Source organism: Pseudophryne corroboree, chromosome 4, assembly GCF_028390025.1.
Source record: "Pseudophryne corroboree isolate aPseCor3 chromosome 4, aPseCor3.hap2, whole genome shotgun sequence".
Lineage (NCBI taxonomy): Eukaryota > Metazoa > Chordata > Amphibia > Anura > Myobatrachidae > Pseudophryne > Pseudophryne corroboree.
In genome coordinates, this window is record NC_086447.1 from 324,915,245 (window position 1) to 324,936,518 (window position 21,274).

Sequence of the window (21,274 nt, forward strand, 5' to 3'; positions counted from 1 at the left end):
TAACAGAAAACTATGCATCTTTGAAGCATATTAGCTACGTTATGTATTAGGTATAGTCACACTTTCAGTAAGTACAGTGTACTATGGTATCCATTCAGATGGTCGACAGTGTTAATGTCGACACTCATTAGGTCGACCACTAATGGACGGCATTGCCATGGTCGACATGGACAAATGGTCGACACATGAAAGGTCGACATGGCTTTTTTTTTTTTTTTTTTTTACTTTTTTTTTTTTTACTTTTTCATACTTTGCCATCCACGTGGACTACGATTGGGAACGGTAACCTGTGCAGAGCGCAGTGAAGCACCTTGCCCACAGCATGGCGAGCGAAGCGAGCCATGCAAGGGGACGCGGTACACTAATTGGGGTTTCTGGTCATGTTACGGAAAAAATGACACCAAAAACCGTCCAAAAATCCATGTTGACCTTTTCATGTGTCGACCATTTTCATGTGTCGAACATTTGTCCATGTTGACCATGTCAATATCGACCATTAGTGGTCAACCTAATGAGTGTCGACTTTACCATTGTCGACCATTCATACCGGAACCGTGTACTACTACCCCGCAGAGTTCCCTTTAAAAGAAGCAATCTGGAAATTATAATATTAAAACATGGGAATAAATTGTTGTAAATTGTTGTAAACCATTTATTTAGAACTTGGTTAATAGTTGTGTCCTACAAACAATGAACATCAAACAGATGTAAATGTAGCTCACCGAGTACTGACTGGTTGTGGAACAATTCTCAATAGATTATACGGTTACCTTAATTTCCTTATTACTCAATTTAGAGCAATACTAATACCAAGAAGACTGCAATTGGGTAAATATAAAAAAAAAAAAAAACATTTTTAAAACGTAGCAAACCCCATGCTTTTGAAATGAATCCAGTTTATGGAATATTACACAGGAACATTACATTGTTCATCAATTTGTGATACTAATCTTAGTTTCTTAGTTTTGTTTCATTGCTTTACTTAGAACCACCATGAGTGTGTGACCAGCTGTGAGTTCCTGAGATCCCTGCAGGTGACAAGGCAGGGGCAGTGCCCTTCTCCACACAGAGCATCTGGATTTGCAGCTGCCTGTGTGCTGAGCTGCAGTGCAGACAGAGACTGTTCTGGCAAAAGGAAGTGCTGTGCCAATGGATGTGGTTTCACCTGCCAGATGCCAGTTCATATGCTTAAAGGTAGCTTCATTTTATTATCGTAAAATGGATAAAACATCAAGGTAATATGCTCGTAAAACACTGTGACAAAACGGTGTACTACAAAGTTTTCATTAAGCTGGCCAGCAATACTTGCAGACATATCAAACAATTGCCCTGGTATGTAACATTGTAAGGCATGCTGATTACTGTAGTTGGAAGATGACCACTATCAAGCCCCAGTGAAAGAGGAAGAGATCCATCTGCCCGTCCACTGAGCAGAAAGGTCTGGTATTGTTATATTGGCCACCTACGTGTGTTGTAGAATTCCACATTGATCCTGTCTGTACACATTCCCCCCGAGTGGGAGTCTTGATCCATGTGACCACGGGATCTCTATTTATAGAACGGTTTAATATGAGCACTAAAAATCTTGCCGCTTTTCGCTGCATTTTCCACAAAATACTGTTGGTGTTAACAATAGTGTCAAAATGCGACACTGCGACACAGCCTGGTTTTTAGTCCAGATAAATAACCAGCAAGTTGTATGGATATATTACCAGCTTGATGAAGGTGGAAGAGTCCATACAGATGAGTTTGCAACAGTTTGTAGAGGACGATGAAAGTAGTTGGAATAAAGCTCTTATTACTTTTATAAATAGACCCCAATGTACGGCCTGCCACATTAACATTGCCCTCATATATCACATTTCTGCTTCTCATTCATAAATGGCAGTTCTGTAACATTTAAAGTCATCAGGTTCTCTGTAGCAATAAGCTTTGCCACGCACATTGCTATACAGTCACGTTGAGTAATGATCCTGCTGCCCATCTCTGCTTTGATCATCAGGATCAGGCTCTGTGTGGCAGTCTTAAGGCATGTGCCACACAACTGTTTTCAGCTAGGCACAATAGTTCTGCTTTGTTGTACAGCTTATATATATATATATATATATATATATATATATAATTATTATTATTATCCTTTATTTATATGGCGCCACAAGGGTTCCACAGTGCCCAATTACAGAGTACATAAACAAATAATCAAACATGAAAACAGCAACTTACAGTTGACGACAATATAGGACAAGTACAGGGTAAATAAACATAGTTACATCAGCAGATGACAATGAAATAAGTATCAGGTGGCAGAAGACTGCTGGATGTGGTACAGTTGAAGATTATTAAAGTAAGAAAAGGATAAGCACATGAGGGAAGAGGGCCCTGAGCTTACATTCTAAGGGGAGGGGGAGACAGACAGGGGTGACACAGATGGGGTACATAGAGAGCGTGGAACAGAGGTTTAGGATGAGATTAGGCTGGGTTTGGTGAAGAAGTGGGTCTTGAGAACCCGTTTGAAGTTTTGTAGAGAGGTGGAGATGGGAGAGGAGTGGGTGAGGGCTTTGTAAGCAAGTGTGAGAAGCTTGAAATGGATTCTGAAAGGGAATATATACATACATACACACACGCACACACACACACACACACACACACACACACACACACACACACACACACACACACACACACACACACACTATATTGAGAGCTTGAATAATAATAGTATTTAACCTTTTTTAGTGTGTATCTAGTGAACAAGACAGCATTAAAGGGATATGTGGGTACTGGGGCATATTAAGGATTGTCATTGGGGATTTCACTTTAAGATGTTGAAGTTGCAGGGTAGGTACTGTACCTACTTTTATATACATATCTTATCCCTATTCAAACTTTTTATCTTTCTTTATTATTATTATTATTATTATTATTAGAATTTTGAACTCACCCTCAAATCGTTAAAAGCACTCATTTTGTTTTTCTTTTAATCTTATGTTGAAATGATTAAAAGATAATCTATTATCTAAGTTTTATTGCAATAAAGATATTCTTATCATTTTAAGAATACATCTCTCCTTGCAGGAGTCCCATTGAAACCTCACAGTGAATTCATATTTGATGAACATACAAACAGAAGTGTGGCGATAACTTGGAAATCTAGATTCAACATTTCCGTTGAGCCAGTTTTGTATATCCTCCAAAGACGATGGAATTATGGTATTCAGCCCAGTGAAGATCAGTCCACACCTTGGCAGACAATAACTGTGGTTAGTACAGATGGCAGAAAACAGAATTTGTTTTAGGAGAAATTTAAAATATGTGAATATTTTAATACAAAAAAATTAAATAAATTACATCTATGATCTTAATGGTTGCCTTACGTGACAACACATTATTTCTGTGTACTGCATTTCATAAATGTCACCAACAGTATTTAGCAATATGGATTTTTCCAGTGTAATCATAATGATAATCAAGGTTGCTTTGCAATATTCAGAAGTGAATTTAACACATAAGAAATACATTACATCTTGGGGTAAAAGTGTATATATAAATATTTTATTTACATTTTATAAACATTATTAAACATTTAACCTTGACAGACATAGGGCTGAATTATTGTCATGTACTTATTTTATAGAGAGCATAAAGAGGGGGTGAAAACCAAGAAATGCTATGCTGGCAGGTTAGGGACATGAGGCAGCACAGGAAGTGAACCATGCATTGAGCTAAATGTAAATTTGGCCATCATCCTGTACAAACAGATATTTAAACCTCTACATAGGGTCTAATTCTCTATGTATTTTCAGAACAGCACGTGTATATTGTGCTGGTGCTGATATAGAGTTGGACGGAATCTTGTTTTTTTTCCCTACAAAACACTCTTTTGCACTGCACATGCACACTACAATTTGTTACACGTCCATCTATATGTATACACTGTTGTATTTTGTGCTTATGACTTACATATGCAACTAGTCCCATGTACTTGTAGGCCACGGTGTATCCCGACCAGGATTTAAGGGGCAATAAAAAGACTCCCCAAGTATTTAATGAAATTAACCTAACCAAATTAATATAAAGCCAAAACAATAAAAATCAAGCATGAAAACGAAGATGATAATTTGATAGATCAATCCCTTGAGACAATTAAGCAATTAAAGAACAAAAAGGCCAGGAGAATAAGAGCACATAGTAAACATCTGAGTTTTTTAAATAGTAACAGATGAAAAAATAAAAATAGAATACAGGAGATGACAGTAATGAAATATGCAAACAGAATTAAAATAGTAGACACAACTAAGTAAGCAGTATTAATACAGACAGACAGTTTCAAAGATGAATGAGAACTCAGTTGCACTAAAGTTAATCAGGGAGGATCACCCCCCTTCCTCATTTACTCTATACTGTGTACACAGTGTACCCTATATTGTGTACATAGTACACTTGAAGGTCGAGGCTTCTTCAGCTTGTGTTGGCACCCCTTCCACCTGTCCGGAGTGTTTTTTTAATAGTATTGGTCTTTAGCATTCACAGACTGTCAGTTTTGTCACAATTTGTCAGTTTTAGGGCTTGGGGGGTTTGGGGCATGGGGCCCCCTGAGTTTCTGTGGCTGAGCTGATTTGGGGTGGCACCAGTGTCAGACTGGGGAATGAAGGGCCCATCAGGGGAATGCAGTGATAGAGTCCCATACTTAAGGGTGTGGCCAGCCTCCACAGAGGCTTGAAATACACAATAGTCTAGTGCAGTGTAATGCAACATATCTACCATGCACAGTCTGGAACCTGATCCCTAGAGGAAGGAGTGGGCACTCAGGCAGTGGGGCCTACCGGTGGTTTCCCTGGTACCCCTGTGGGCCAGTCCGACCCTGGGTGGAACATAATAACACTTAAGTTAGCACTTTTATTATTATTATTTTTTTACTAATGCAACACTTTTTTGCATTTTAATTAATACCTTTGACCTATGTAACACTGTTTAAACACATAACTTTTGCTCCTTTCTTATTAACACATACTAACACCTTAGCCTCTCACTAGTGTGCTGCCCTGGCTGGCCTTTGCTGGCTTGGTGGGGCCCGCTCCCTAGACTTAAACTTAGTGTTAGGGACCTACCAGAGACGAGGTCACCTGGACACTGGTTGGTAGGACAGTATTTTTTGACCAAAAAGTATGCCAAGCACTTCTATTTGTTCTTTGTTAGATTGCAGTGTGTATTATAATTATTCTGATTAGAAACACTTGATACTAAAGGTGTGCATTGGCATTACATTTTCTTTTTGGAACTACAAGTCTCAGCATGATAGCACATCTCATTATATTTGTAATTATGTTGTGCAGTACAAGGTCCCACTCCCCCATAGGATCATCCCAATCCGGAGCCCACCATCCAGGCCATACGGCAACCTCCCATAAAAAGTTGAAGAGACAGTTACGACCTCCCAAAACGTAGGTGAATAGGAAGCAATAATGAACAGGAAAGCTGGCTGACATACAGACGTCTCCGTAACTGGCTATTTCGATGTGCCAGGCTGTGAAATTCCAAGGAGGTCAGCAGTGCACTGACAAAGAGATGGCAGGTCACAAGGTGGAAATACAATCTTCAGTCTCAGCTATCCGAACCCACGCAAGTTGCAGTTCCTGATGCAGATGAGACAAGTCAGCATGCAGTGCCACCACCTTACCTTACCTGACCCTAATCGAGAATGGTGTCCAGAGAAAGGTCTGCTATTACAGGAACACTGAACAGGAGACTACAAGGTAAACAGCAGGAAGAAGCACAGTATCCTGCAACCCAGAAAGGCACAGAGAAATCTAAAATAACCGGAGTCCAGCAATAAAGCAAGAGTCCAGAGGGTAGCACTGAATGGGAACGGGAGACTAGGGTTGCAGAAGAACCAGCAGGACCATGCCTTGTAAGTGATTGCACCTTTAAAAAAAAACAGCCACAAATCTTGGGCGTCATTACATCCGGCCCCTGGTGTCCGTCTCTGAAATGCCCACATCTCTAATAAATATTTAGTGATTTTTCCAAGCAAAATACACTATTTTGACTGGAGTTTTATTCGTGTATGATTACATCTGAGTGCTACATGTGTACTCCAGTGGCAGTGTGGAATTTAATAACTTCGTTATGCACAAAACCTTGGGGCATTATTATCACTGTTGATGGTAGGTTCTGTAATTTTTCTTCTTGCAGGATAATACAGTATCAATACATAAAGTCATATATAGAGAATTCCCTTGAACTATTTCTAAAAAAAATAAAAATAAATAATAATAATAATAATAATAATTGCAAACTACAGTGGTCAAATCTTGTCCCATTACAGATTAGATTTACACATCACTGTTGTTTTTGATGAATTACAAGGTTAGTGTTATGAGCCACGGCTGTGGCTCATTCCTGTTTTGCATTTTGGTTATGTATTTTATGTTGTACTTCTGTTTATGTTCCCCGTGGGTGTCATGGGGTGTTCGGAGCTCACCCTTAAGGAGAGGGTACTGTTATGAACCACAGGTAGTGGTTCATTCCTGTTTTCCGTATTTTATGTTTATAGTTCTCTTGCAGGCCAGGATTTCCCTTTGCTCTGGTTTAGAAGATTCTTGTTTGCTGTCGGTGGTGAGTCTGTGTAATTGCAGCCTGTTTCCATGTGTTTGGCCTCACCTGTCTGCTAATTGCACCCTGTCAGTTTGGATTCATGCCACAGGGCAGCTGCACGACATAATTAATTAGGGCTCTCTGTTATATTCTGGCTCAGTGCAATACACAGACGCCGGTGATAGTTCTTGAGTTCTGAGCTAGTTCCTGCCAGTTCCTGAGTTTCTGAGCTTCTGTCTAGCTGCTTCCAGTGTCTGATCCCGTGTCCTGCCGTGAAGCGTTCCTGTCCAGAAGTCCTGTGGCTTTGTCTGTGCCTGGTCGAGTATCTGGCTTCTTAGTGTCCACCGGTCTGTCATTTGGGATTCTGCCTGTCCTCCGGTTCTGAGAGCATGTGTCGGCTACATTGGGGGTTCCTGTCCGTTTGCCAGTATTTGTACCGGTTCCGTGAGTAGCGGCTTTGCCGCGTCCGTCGGCCTAGGCCGCTGTATTCTTTGGCTATATCTGTTACTGGTGTTTTGCAGAGGGTTCTGCATATGCTGTCACCGCCGGTACACAACAGTATTGTGTCGGCGTGTGGACAGCATTTCCTTTGTTGTTCTTTTCCTTTGGCGGCGTGCCGCACATATATTTAGTTTTAGGGTTGTTAGTAGCCCCTAGCCTTCTGTTTGCTTTAGTTAGAGGTCCCCTTGTTATTATCCTGTCTCGGTTCACGCCTTGTCTCACTCTAAGACCTGGGTGCATCGGAGTTGGGCAGACCTAATCCGCCCTTCAAACGCGGCTGCCGTGGGCCCAAGAAGCCATAGTCAAGCAGGCGTGAACTGACCACACGGGTGAAACAATGGAGGTAGGCTGCTAGGGGCTATTTCCATACCACACCTTATTTCAGCATCACTTTCTGGTGCTCTGGACTCACTACGCAACATCTCTCTTGTTCTGAGCACCAGGAACGTAACATTATCACCGGCTATACAACAAAAAAGAAACAAAGCTAAATAGTATTTTTTTCTTTTTTGGTCCAGAGTCTTGTCTAGAATCCAGTCCTGTCTAGAACTCAGTGTGCAGAATCCAGTCCGGTGTTTAGAATTCAGTCCTGTCTAGAATTCAGTGTGCAGAATCCAGTCCTGTCTAGAATCCAGTCCTGTCTAGATTTCAGTGTGCAGAATCCAGTCCGGTGTTTAGAATCCAGTCCTGTCTAGAACTCAGTGTGCAGAATCCAGTCCGGTGTTTAGAATCCAGTCCTGTCTAGAATCCAGTCTAGAATCTTGTCTAAGAATCTTGTCTAGAATCGTGTCTGGAATCGTGTCTAGAATCTTGTCTAAGAATCTTGTCTAGAATCTTGTCTAAGAATCTTGTCTAGTCTTGTCTTGTCTAGTTTGAAATCCTCCTATGCCTACTATGCAAGCCCTGCAGACATCTCTCTCAGCCCTGAACTCTGCTTTCAGTGCTTTGAAACCTGAGCGGCTGGAAGTTTTGCAGCAATCCTTAAAGCAACTGCAAAACCTTCTGACCAAAATTTTGCTTATCTTACCAGAAGTTGTTGAGAGTACATCTATCTCTGAAGAGACTCTTGCTCACAATATGGTGACAAGAGAATCCTCAGGTTCAGTTGGAGAGAAAAAGTTTAAAAGTTTTCTGCGGCCCAGGCTCTCAGAAGAGGAGCGTCTGCGTCGCAGAAATGTACATTTATGCCTATATTGTGGGGGTTTAGGCCACTATCTGCAGACCTGTGAGTTGCGCAAGCCAAAGTGTGGCGACAAGTCCTGCCCTCTGGCCAAGTTGAGTCCGGATACAAGACCTACTCCTGTCTCTACTGTGGCAGAGGTACTTGTCACACAACCCACACTAAAAAGCACTCTGTCCTATAATTGGGGTCCTTGGGCTAGGGATCCCCATTATAGATTCAGGAACCAAAGGAGAATGTTTCTCTCCTCTCTTGATTTTCCTGTTGAAGCAGAGTTGCAAACCCCTGGAGTGGTGCCCGATGCCCGGGGACCTGGAGCGGTGCCCGATGCCCAGGGTCCTGGAGCGGTACCCGATGCCCAGAGTACTGGAGCGGTATCCGATGCCCAGAGTCCTGGAGCGGTACCCGATGCCCAGAGTCCTGGAGCGGTACCCGATGCCCAGAGTCCTGGAGTGGTACCCGATGCCCAGAGTCCTGGAGCGGTAGCCGATGCTCTGGGTTATAGAGAGACATCGAATATAATAGCTCAGGTGTCAATACCAGAAGGGGTCTCAGAAGCTGTTACTCCAGGTAGGGACTTGAAAAGTGCAACCCCAGAAAAGGTGTCTAAAACCATAGTTCTAGAAGGGAACTCGAGAAGCAAAATCCCAGAAGGGATCTTTGAAGTAATATCCCCAAGTGGGGTCTCGAGAGACACAGCCCCAAAGAAGGGTCTAGAGGTCGCTTCCCCAGGAAAGAACTCAAGAGGCATAGCGTTAGTGGAGGTTCTAAAGGTTATGGCTTCAGCAAAAGTCCTGGAGGTCATAATCCCGGGAGAAGTTTCGATATCAGAGAGGGAGGCTGACGGCCCGGTCCCAGAGAGGGAGGCTGACGGCCCGGTCCCAGAGAGGGAGGCTGACGGCCCGGTCCCAGGGAGGGAGGCTGACGGCCCGGTCCCAGAGAGGGAGGCTGACGGCCCGGTCCCAGAGAGGGAGGCTGACGGCCCGGTCCCAGAGAGGGAGGCCGACGGCCCGGTCCCAGTAAAAGAATCCGAGGTGCTGACCCCAGCGGGGTTCCCGAAGGCCACTTCCCCAGCGGGGTTCCCGAAGGCCACTGCCCCAGCGGGGTTCCCGAAGGCCACTGCCCCAGCAGGGGTTCCGAGGGCCACTGCCCCAGAGGGGGTTCCGAGGGTCACTACCCCAGGTGGGATTCCAAGGGCCACTGCCCCAGGTGGGGTTCAGAAAGTCACTGCCCCTGGTGAGTTTCAGAAAGTCACAGCCTCGAGTAAGGTCATTAGTGACCAGGTCCTAGCGAAGCACTCTAGTCAGTCAGATGGGAAGAAAGCAGATCCGGACTCTGTTGATATCTCAACATCTATAATCTTTGATGGGGACTTAGTCCAATTTCTGGCGCTTTACAAACACTATTACACCATTTTGTTGTCTAGACCATTTCTGGGCATCACTTCAGAGAACCTTGTGCTCTATCTGATATATTCCTTTAGAGGAGAGCCTTTTGAGTGGGCGTCCAGCTTAATGAAAGCTGAAGATCCCATTCTTCAGGATCCCCCGGCATTCAGTGATGCAGTTATTAAGAGATATGGTTCCAAAGAAATTGGTTCAGGTTCCTCTAGGTCACCCGTTTTATATGCTGAGAGTCCACCGTATACTGTAAACTCGGCACAAAAATCTCAGCCTATTGCTTTGACTACAGGATGTGCTTTTCTGTCTTCTTCTAGTAGTAATATTTTGCCTGAAAGTTCAGCTCCCAAGGTTAAGAAACCAATCTCTGATTTGAACCCAGCCTTGCTGGAAGGTACCATCAGTTCAGACAATGTTTGGGGAATTACCTTGGTCAGACCTCAAGAACTTTGTAAAAAAAGAAGAAAAATAAATAATTATTGACTCTTGCCTTGTGTATAAAAAAATATATATATTTTTTCCTTGTCTTGTGTCCAGCGGCCACCGTCAAGGGGGGGGGGGGAGGGGGGGCACTGTTACAAGCTGTTGCCACAGCTTGTTTCTGTTTTCTTGCCTGTTAGACCAGTGTGTCAGGTTTTTTTTTGTATCCCTTGTTTTGGAAAGGCTGAATTTTGGGGTCCGCTGACCCCTCCTCAAGGGGGGGTACTGTTATGAGCCACGGCTGTGGCTCATTTCTGTTTTGCATTTTGGTTATGTATTTTATGTTATACTTCTGTTTATGTTCCCCGTGGGTGTCATGGGGTGTTCGGAGCTCACCCTTAAGGAGAGGGTACTGTTATGAACCACAGGTAGTGGTTCATTCCTGTTTTCCGTATTTTATGTTTATAGTTCTCTTGCAGGCCAGGATTTCCCTTTGCTCTGGTTTAGAAGATTCTTGTTTGCTGTCGGTGGTGAGTCTGTGTAATTGCAGCCTGTTTCCATGTGTTTGGCCTCACCTGTCTGCTAATTGCACCCTGTCACTTTGGAGTCATGCCACAGGGCAGCTGCACGACATAATTAGGGCTCTCTGTTATATTCTGGCTGAGTGCAATACACAGACGCCGGTGATAGTTCTTGAGTTCTGAGCTAGTTCCTGCCAGTTCCTGAGTTTCTGAGCTTCTGTCTAGCTGCTTCCAGTGTCTGATCCCGTGTCCTGCCGTGAAGTGTTCCTGTCCAGAAATCCTGTGGCTTTGTCTGTGCCTGGTCGAGTATCTGGCTTCTTGGTGTCCACCGGTCTGTCATTTGGGATTCTGCCTGTCCTCCGGTTCTGAGAGCATGTGTCGGCTACATTGGGGGTTCCTGTCCGTTTGCCAGTATTTGTACCGGTTCCGTGAGTAGCGGCTTTGCCGCGTCCGTCGGCCTAGGCCGCTGTATTCTTTGGTTATATCTGTTACTGGTGTTTTGCAGAGGGTTCTGCATATGCTGTCACCACCGGTACACAACAGTATTGTGTCGGCGTGTGGACAGCATTTCCTTTGTTGTTCTTTTCCTTTGGCGGCGTGCCGCACATATATTTAGTTTTAGGGTTGTTAGTAGCCCCTAGCCTTCTGTTTGCTTTAGTTAGAGGTCCCTTTGTTATTATCCTGTCTCGGTTCATGCCTTGTCTCACTCTAAGACCTGGGTGCATCGGAGTTGGGCAGACCTAATCCGCCCTTCAAACGCGGCTGCCGTGGGCCCAAGAAACCATAGTCAAGCAGGCGTGAACTGACCACACGGGTGAAACAATGGAGGTAGGCTGCTAGGGGCTATTTCCATACCACACCTTATTTCAGCGTCACGTTCTGGTGCTCTGGACTCACTACGCAACATCTCTCTTGTTCTGAGCACCAGGAATGTAACATTATCACCGGCCATACAACAAAAAAGAAACAAAGCTAAATAGTAGTTTTTTCTTTTTTGGTCCAGTGTCTTGTCTAGAATCCAGTCCTGTCTAGAACTCAGTGTGCAGAATCCAGTCCGGTGTTTAGAATCCAGTCCTGTCTAGAATTCAGGGTGCAGAATCCAGTCCTGTCTAGATTTCAGTGTGCAGAATCCAGTCCGGTGTTTAGAATCCAGTCCTGTCTAGAACTCAGTGTGCAGAATCCAGTCCGGTGTTTAGAATCCAGTCCTGTCTAGAATCCAGTCCAGAATCTTGTCTAAGAATCTTGTCTAGAATCGTGTCTAGAATCGTGTCTGGAATCGTGTCTAGAATCTTGTCTAAGAATCTTGTCTAGAATCTTGTCTAAGAATCTTGTCTAGTCTTGTCTTGTCTAGTTTGAAATCCTCCTATGCCTACTATGCAAGCCCTGCAGACATCTCTCTCAGCCCTGAATTCTGCTTTCAGTGCTTTGAAACCTGAGCGGCTGGAAGTTTTGCAGCAATCCTTAAAGCAACTGCAAAACCTTCTGACCAAAATTTTGCTTATCTTACCAGAAGTTGTTGAGAGTACATCTATCTCTGAAGAGACTCTTGCTCACAATATGGTGACAAGAGAATCCTCAGGTTCAGTTGGAGAGAAAAAGTTTAAAAGTTTTCTGCAGCCCAGGCTCTCAGAAGAGGAGCGTCTGCGTCGCAGAAATGTACATTTATGCCTATATTGTGGGGGTTTAGGCCACTATCTGCAGACCTGTGAGTTGCGCAAGCCAAAGTGTGGCGACAAGTCCTGCCCTCTGGCCAAGTTGAGTCAGGATACAAGACCCACTCCTGTCTCTACTGTGGCAGAGGTACTTGTCACACAACCCACACTAAAAAGCACTCTGTCCTATAATTGGGGTCCTTGGGCTTGGGAGCCCCATTATAGATTCAGGAACCAAAGGAGAATGTTTCTCTCCTCTCTTGATTTTCCTGTTGAAGCAGAGTTGCAAACCCCTGGAGTGGTGCCCGATGCCCGGGGACCTGGAGCGGTGCCCGATGCCCGGGGACCTGGAGCGGTGTCCGATGCCCAGAGTCCTGGAGCGGTACCCGATGCCCAGAGTCCTGGAGCGGTACCCGATGCCCAGAGTCCTGGAGCGGTACCCGATGCCCAGAGTCCTGGAGCAGTAGCCGATGCTCTGGGTTATAGAGGGACATCGAATATAATAGCTCAGGTGTCAATACCAGAAGGGGTCTCAGAAGCTGTTACCCCAGGTAGGGACTTGAAAAGTGCAACCCCAGAAAAGGTGTCTAAAACCATAGTTCTAGAAGGGAACTCGAGAAGCAAAACCCCAGAAGGGATCTTTGAAGTAATATCCCCAAGTAGGGTCGCGAGAGACACAGCCCCAAAGAAGGGTCTAGAGGTCGCTTCCCCAGGAAAGAACTCAAGAGGCATAGCGTTAGTGGAGGTTCTGAAGGTTATGGCTTCAGCAAAAGTCACGGAGGTCATAATCCCGGGAGAAGTTTCGATATCAGAGAGGGAGGCTGACGGCCCGGTCCCAGAGAGGGAGGCTGACGGCCCGGTCCCAGAGAGGGAGGCTGACGGCCCGGTCCCAGGGAGGGAGGCTGACGGCCCGGTCCCAGAGAGGGAGGCCGACGGCCCGGTCCCAGTAAAAGAATCCGAGGTGCTGACCCCAGCGGGGTTCCCGAAGGCCACTGCCCCAGCGGGGTTCCTGAAGGCCAACTGCCCCAGTGGGGTTCCCGAAGGCCACTGCCCCAGCGGGGTTCCCGAAGGCCACTGCCCCAGCAGGGGTTCCGAGAGCCACTGCCCCAGAGGGGGTTCCGAGGGTCACTACCCCAGGTGGGATTCCAAGGGCCACTGCCCCAGGTGGGGTTCAGAAAGTCACTGCCCCTTGTGGGTTTCAGAAAGTCACAGCCTCGAGTAAGGTCAGTAGTGACCAGGTCCTAGCAAAGCACTCTAGTCAGTCAGATGGGAAGGAAGCAGATCCTGACTCTGTTGATATCTCAACATCTATAATCTTTGATGGGGACTTAGTCCAATTTCTGGCGCTTTACAAACACTATTACACCATTTTGTTGTCTAGACCATTTCTGGGCATCACTTCAGAGAACCTTGTGCTCTATCTGATATATTCCTTTAGAGGAGAGCCTTTTGAGTGGGCGTCCAGCTTAATGAAAGCTGAAGATCCCATTCTTCAGGATCCCCCGGCATTCAGTGATGCAGTTATTAAGAGATATGGTTCCAAAGAAATTGGTTCAGGTTCCTCTAGGTCACCCGTTTTATAGGCTGAGAGTCCACCGTATACTGTAAACTCGGCACAAAAATCTCAGCCTATTGCTTTGACTACAGGATGTGCTTTTCTGTCTTCTTCTAGCAGTAATACTTTGCCTGAAAGTTCAGCTCCCAAGGTTAAGAAACCAATCTCTGATTTGAACCCAGCCTTGCTGGAAGGTACCATCAGTTCAGACAATGTTTGGGGAATTACCTTGGTCAGACCTCAAGAACTTTGTAAAAAAAAGAAGAAAAATAAACAATTATTGACTCTTGCCTTGTGTATAAAAAAATATATATATTTTTTCCTTGTCTTGTGTCCAGCGGCCACCGTCAAGGGGGGGGGGGGGGGGAGGGGGGGCACTGTTACAAGCTGTTGCCACAGCTTGTTTCTGTTTTCTTGCCTGTTAGACCAGTGTGTCAGGTTTTTTTTTGTATCCCTTATTTTGGAAAGGCTGAATTTTGGGGTCCGTTGACCCCTCCTCAAGGGGGGGTACTGTTATGAGCCACGGCTGTGGCTCATTCCTGTTTTGTATTTTGGTTATGTATTTTATGTTATACTTCTGTTTATGTTCCCCGTGGGTGTCATGGGGTGTTCGGAGCTCACCCTTAAGGAGAGGGTACTGTTATGAACCACAGGTAGTGGTTCATTCCTGTTTTCCGTATTTTATGTTTATAGTTCTCTTGCAGGCCAGGATTTCCCTTTGCTCTGGTTTAGAAGATTCTTGTTTGCCGTCGGTGGTGAGTCTGTGTAATTGCAGCCTGTTTCCATGTGTTTGGCCTCACCTGTCTGCTAATTGCATCTTGTCAGTTTGGAGTCATGCAACAGGGCAGCTGCACGACATAATTAATTAGGGCTCTCTGTTATATTCTGGCTCAGTGCAATACACAGACGCCGGTGATAGTTCTTGAGTTCTGAGCTAGTTCCTGCCAGTTCCTGAGTTTCTGAGCTTCTGTCTAGCTGCTTCCAGTGTCTGATCCAGTGTCTGATCCCGTGTCCTGCCGTGAAGCGTTTCTGTCCAGAAGTGCTGTGGCTTTGTCTGTGCCTGGTCGAATATCTGGCTTCTTGGTGTCCACCGGTCTGTCATTTGGGATTCTGCCTGTCCTCCGGTTCTGAGAGCCTGTGTCGGCTACATTGGGGGTTCCTGTCCATTTGCCAGTATTTGTACCGGTTCCGTGAGTAGCGGCTTTGCCGCGTCCGTCGGCCTAGGACGCTGTATTCTTTGGTTATATCTGTTACTGGTGTTTTGCAGAGGGTTCTGCATATGCTGTCACCGCCGGTACACAACAGTATTGTGTCGGCATGTGGACAGCATTTCCTTTGTTGTTCTTTTCCTTTGGCGGCGTGCCGCACATATATTTAGTTTTAGGGTAGTTAGTAGCCCCTAGCCTTCTGTTTGCTTTAGTTAGAGGTCCCCTTGTTATTATCCTGTCTCGGTTCACGCCTTGTCTCACTCTAAGACCTGGGGGCATCGGAGTTGGGCAGACCTAATCCGCCCTTCAAACGCGGCTGCCGTGGGCCCAAGAAACCATAGTCACGCAGGCGTGAACTGACCACACGGGTGAAACAATGGAGGTAGGCTGCTAGGGGCTATTTCCATACCACACCTTATTTCAGCGTCACGTTCTGGTGCTCTGGACTCACTACGCAACATCTCTCTTGTTCTGAGCACCAGGAATGTAACAGTTAGCAATGCAGTGTACAAGAAGTAGAGGTGCTATAAACAGGCATAGGGGGAATTAAATTAGCTAATCCCCGTGATTTATTCAATTGTCCCCGATAGCCTACATTGCCCAGAGGGAGGAGAAAATAAATCTCCAATAAGTGACCTGTTTTCGCAGGCACGATCACAAAAGCACATAGATCCGAGAACATATGCCGGATCCTATGTGTTTTAACACAAAAACTGTCATTTTTGGTGTAGTAAAAAAAGACTCTAACTGAAAAATGCAAAAATAAAAAATTTCGGTAAAGTCCCACTTTTACCACAGAAAAAAATTAATGTGGGCAACTGAATTTTGCCCATAAGCTCACATTCCTCGTAACATAGTTTAGATTTTAATATAGCCTGAAGATCTATCCATATATTACATTACATACAGTATGTATTATAGCTACACAGTAATGTCTGAAAGTCTGAGTTATTTGTACAAAAAGAAAAGTAGAAGGGAGCTCTACAAACACAGAAATATTTTATAAAACTTAAAGGAACACTAGATCACAACTGTTTTCTGTATAAATTATTGTTAAAAGATTAATCAAAAGTTATTAACCACTCAACTGAGATTTTTTTTCCCCAAGAACTGCTCAGAAATTGCAGTTTTTTTTAGGAGTGACTTAGGTGAAGATGTATTTAAATGTAGATGAAGAAAAAGACATTGACACGCAATAGACCATTAACCAATATGAGATAAACACCACCCTTACACATAAGACTTTTAAATAACACAAGTTGAATGTGAATGTGAACATATTGGGGAATTCAATTCTCATCGCAGAGATGTAGCTCCTGGGTCAAGAGCCAGAGCTATTCAATTGATCGCGCAGTAAGGTGCATCTTCCAGTTAAATGCTGTGCATGATGCTCGGTTAGTTTAATAACTCTACGCACTTAACCATGGAGCTACATACCTACTATGAGGATTAAGTTTCCCTCATAGGGACATATACAGTACTTTTTCATATTATCAGCACTAATGTATTATATGAAGCCCTTAGACGGTATACGTTCAGGATCCTGACCGCCGGCATCCCGTCTACGCATACCGATCCTGCTTAAGAGCAGTGTTTACCAACCTCGTCCCTCACATCACACTAACAGTCCAGGTTTTAGTGATATCCATGCTTAAGCAAAGATAATTAAATCACAATAAAATTGAGAAACTAATTAAGCCACCTGTGCTCAAGTATGGATTTCCTTAAAACCTGGACTGTTAGTGTGCCTTGAGGACCACCATCTACCAATAGAAAAATGGTAAAAATCTGTGCCCAGGGGCGTCGGAACAGGGGAGGGGGTAAGGGGGCAGCTTGCCCCCCCAAAATATGACGGAGCGCTTAGCTACGGATCCCTGCAGGCAGAGCCGCCGCGGCTCACTCAGCAAGGGTATGCAAAGCAGGGAGGCGCTCTCCCTGCTTTGCTACCCTGCTGCTGCTGCGCCTGTCAAACTGGATGACAGGTAGCGGCAGCGTGTAGCGCCGCTCCCTCCCCCGTCCTCGCCCCCCAGTGTGCGGCCTCTGCCCACACACTGCTATGCTGCTGCCGCCGACTTCCCCTGCTGCCGAGACATTTGGGGGGGCATGGCCTAATCGTGAGAGGCGTGTCCATGCCCCCTTATGGAAAGTTTGGGGGGGAAATCTGTGCAGTGCCTGACCCCTGACTCAGTCCCCAGCCAGCACCTCAGCCAGGGTGAATTCGAGGGGGGGAATGTGATCAGTGTGATTCCCCCCTACACACACACACACACACACACACACACACACACACACACACACACACACCTGTACAGGAACAGGCAGAGGCTGAGCAATAACAGCAGCCTCTCTGCCTCACTGCAGCACAACACACTGCAGCATGTGCTGTGCTGCCAACATGAGAGCTTATGCTGCTGCCCAGTAAGGAGGGAGGGGGGTGGGAGTGCGGTGCACCAGGGCCCCCGGCGGACCCCTCCATCAGTCCCCGGCCCGGGTAATTAGTACCTGCCCCCCCCCCTCTCGGCATCACTGACGTCATCCTACGGAGCCGCTGCTGCTGGAGTAACGGAGCCTGCGAGAAACCGGAGGCAGAGAAGAGAGAGGAGGAGCAGCGCCCGAGCCGGGACCTTCTGCAGGTACCGGGGCCGCACTGTGGAGGGAATGAGGGCTGTACCTGGCATGGGGGATTATTCAGAGATGAAAGCAGATTGCTGCATACGCAGCCAGATCTGCATTCATCCCTGCACATGCTGGTGGCCGCCCAGCTCAGGGCAAGGCCGCCCAGCATTTGTAAGGCCGCCTCCCGATGCATCCGCAATTAGATTGCGCACACATCTGATCAAAGATTGTGTTGGCTGGCTGCGCTGTCAGCAGACATTTTTTGGGGGGAGCGTCTGTGTGTGACATCATGCAGCCGCCCCAAAAATGGTCCTGGCCTGCCCCTGTTTTTCCGGAACCACCCTGCCTTAACCCCACTATGCTGTCACCTGTCAATCACATTGTGATCGCATCCATCGGAGAAGCGACCACAATGTGTATGGCCTCACGCCCACTGCGCATGCGCAGTTTGCTGCCACCAAAAAACTGCGCTGCGGGCCGCTATTGCGGCAGGGTCTGAATGACCCCTATAATGTGTATAATGGGCTGTACCTAGCATAATGTGTATAATGACCTCTACCTGGCAAATGTGTATAATGGGCTCTAGCTGGATTACGTGCATAAGGGACTCTACCTGGCATAATGTGTATATGCTGCTCTACCTGGCATAAGTGTATAAGCAGCTCTACCTGGCATAACATGTATAAGGTGCTCTACTGTGGCGTAATGTGTATAAGAGGCTTTTACTCTGGCATAACTTGTATAAGCGTCTCTCCTGTGTGGCGTAACGTGTATAAGGGTACTACTGTGCAGTGTAATGTGAATAACGGAAACTACTGTGTGGTGTAATGTGACTAACGGACACTACTGTACAGGGTAATGTGAATTGGTACTATTCTTTGGCCCTATATTTTGTTCGCGCGCCTTCGGCGCATGCTGTATCTATTTTCAGCATGGCAGGTACCAAAGGAAACTTTCACCCTCAGCTTCTCATGGTCTAGAACTGGCCCTGTCATCGATTTTTTTTTAAAACTATCTTTTTCTTTTCAAATGCAAGATTCCCCCAATTCAATACAGAGGAGGTGGCGCTGAAACATACCTTTGCTCAGGGCACCATCGCACCTAGCTATACCTCTGATAAGGGGCACTACTGTGTGCATTGTGTATAAGGGATAGTACTGTGTGGCGAAACGTGTATAAGGGGCACTACTGTGTGGCGTAATGTGAATAAGGGGCACTATTTTGTGGCGTAATATAAATCAGGTGCACTACGTTTGGGGTAGTGCAAATAAGATTGTAATACTGTGTGGCATAATTTGAATTGTGGGTACCATTGTGGCCACGCCCCTTCCTTGTGTGAGCACACCCCTTCTTGCAGTGCGCGCTGTCCCTTTTTTACGAATGGAAGGGCGCAAATTTATCATTTGCAGGGGGACGCCAAACACTCTAGCACCGGCCCTCCTGCGGACGGCATCTCCTTTAAAAACAGCCTGCTACCACAGGGTGCTGTGTCCTCCTATCTTCGTTCGTTGTGTCCTAGCCCCTGCCGACTGTCTCTCCTTCACAGCTGCATTGCTGGGAGGAGGCGTGGCTATGGTCCCGGGATGCCTCCTCCCAGTAATGCATCTGTGAAGGAGAGACAGCTGGCGGCGGCTAGGACACAACGAAGATAGGAGGACACAGCAACCTGCAGTAGCAGGCTGTTTTTAAAGGAGATGTCGCCCGCATGGATCTGCCGGTAAGCGCTCATCTGCACGGCGGAGGAGGGCTAAAAAGGTAGAGGAGTCCGGCACAATGGGGGCGCCAAATTTTTTTTTGTACAATCCCCCCCCCAACCTAAAAACATTCCAGCACCCCTGTCTGTGTCCTAAAGGTTATGTTGCACATCACTGCAGGAACTACATGTTTTTTTCCAGATGGAAAAGCAAAGCATTCAAAGCTGGTAATCTCTGTAATAGTAATACATTACATGAGTGTAGCAAAAGGAAAATTATTCCTCTCTATCACACGGGAAATCCTACATATGAAATCCATTCTGTAACAGCAGCTAAGTTTTCTTTTCACTTCAGTCTGCCACCCAGTAGCCATGCACCTCTTACGAATGCTGCGATTTCCTAGGTTGAAAATCAGACCTCTAGCACTGCCATATGACACCGCAATATGAATATGGATGACAATTATGCTGAACTCAAGATCCATCATGCAGAAAAACTTTTAACAATAACTTTTAACAACACAGTAAAAAATAAATCACAAATATTTGCGATTTAGAGAATATAATTTTCCTTTTTCCAGTTCTCTAATGATAGCTTTCTGTCCTTCTCTTACAGACAGCGGCTCATAATTTTAATATGATAGACGTAAGGCCAGGCAGATGGTACCAGTTCCGGGTGGCAGCAGTGAATGTGCACGGAACACAAGGATTCACCACTCCAAGTAGACACTTCCACTCTACTAAAGGTAAGAAAAATATATGTCTGCTAAAGGATTCTGGTAAGTTTATCAATCCATTATTTTGTGTTCTTCACACAAACACTAAAGTAAATCATTATTAGTCTACGTAGACCCAACACTTATTACCCAACAGGAGAGCAACAGACGATTCTGAAATCTGTCCGGGTGCAGAGATTCTACAGGTATTGTGTGTCTATACAGTGCATCCAGAAAGGGGAGGCAGTCAATTGACTGCCTGTCGGGATCCCGATGGTCAGAATACCGACGCCGGAATCCTAACACCACGCCCCCACCCGTAGGGAAATAGAAACCTGTGGTCACCACCAGGCCCGAAGCGTGGCGAGCGCAGCGAGCCTGCGAGGGGACACGCTGCGCTGGGATTCGGCTGTCGGGGTCCCGGCGTCTGTCTCCTGTCCTCTATGATCTCATACTGATCCCCCGGAAAGTATTCAGAGCGCTTCAATTTTTCCACATTTTGTTATGTTACAGCCTTATTCCAAAATGGAATAAATTAATTTTTCCCTCAAAATTCTACACACAAAACCCCATAATGACAATGTGAAAAAAGTTTTTTTTGAGATTTTTGCAAATTTAATAAAAATAAAAACTAAGAAATGACATGTACATAAGTATGCACAGCCTTTGCTCAATACTTTGTTGATGCACCTTTGGCAGCAATTACAATTACTCAAGTCTTTTTAAATATGAAGCCACAAGCTTGGAACACCTATCTTTGGGCAGTTTCGCCCATTCCTTTTTGCAGCACCGCTCAAGCTCCATCAGGTTGGATGGGAATCGTCGGTGTGCGGCAACTTTCAGATCTCTCCAGGTATGTTCAATCGGATTAAAGTCTGGGCTCTGGCTGGGCCACTCAAGGACATTGATAGAGTTGTCCTAAAGCCACTCCTCTGATATCTTGGTTGTGTGCTTAGGGTCGTTGCCCTGCTGAAAGATGAACCGTTGCCCCAGTCTGAGGTCAAAAGTGCTCTGGAGCAGGTTTTCATCCAGGATGTCTCTGTACATTGCTGCATTCATCTTTCCTTCTATCCTGACTAGTCTCCCAGTTCCTGCCACTGAAAAACATCCCCACATCATGATGCTGCCACCACCATGCTTCACTGTAGGAATGGTATTGGTGATGAGCGGTGCCTGGTTTCCTCCAAACAGGACGCCTGGCATTCAAGCCAAAGAGTT

At 45.8% G+C, this 21,274-nt stretch overlaps 1 protein-coding gene across 1 annotated transcript in view; it reads left to right on the forward strand.

Annotated features, from left to right (window-relative positions):
• Nucleotides 1-21,274, forward strand: part of LOC134910900 (anosmin-1-like) — a 35,301-nt gene that overhangs the window by 7,521 nt on the left and 6,506 nt on the right. The window contains exons 2-5 of the mRNA XM_063919287.1: nucleotides 987-1,194; nucleotides 3,076-3,260; nucleotides 19,957-20,086; nucleotides 20,844-20,909. Coding sequence (XP_063775357.1) covers nucleotides 987-1,194; nucleotides 3,076-3,260; nucleotides 19,957-20,086; nucleotides 20,844-20,909 — 589 coding nt within the window. The remainder of the gene's footprint in view (nucleotides 1-986; nucleotides 1,195-3,075; nucleotides 3,261-19,956; nucleotides 20,087-20,843; nucleotides 20,910-21,274) is intronic.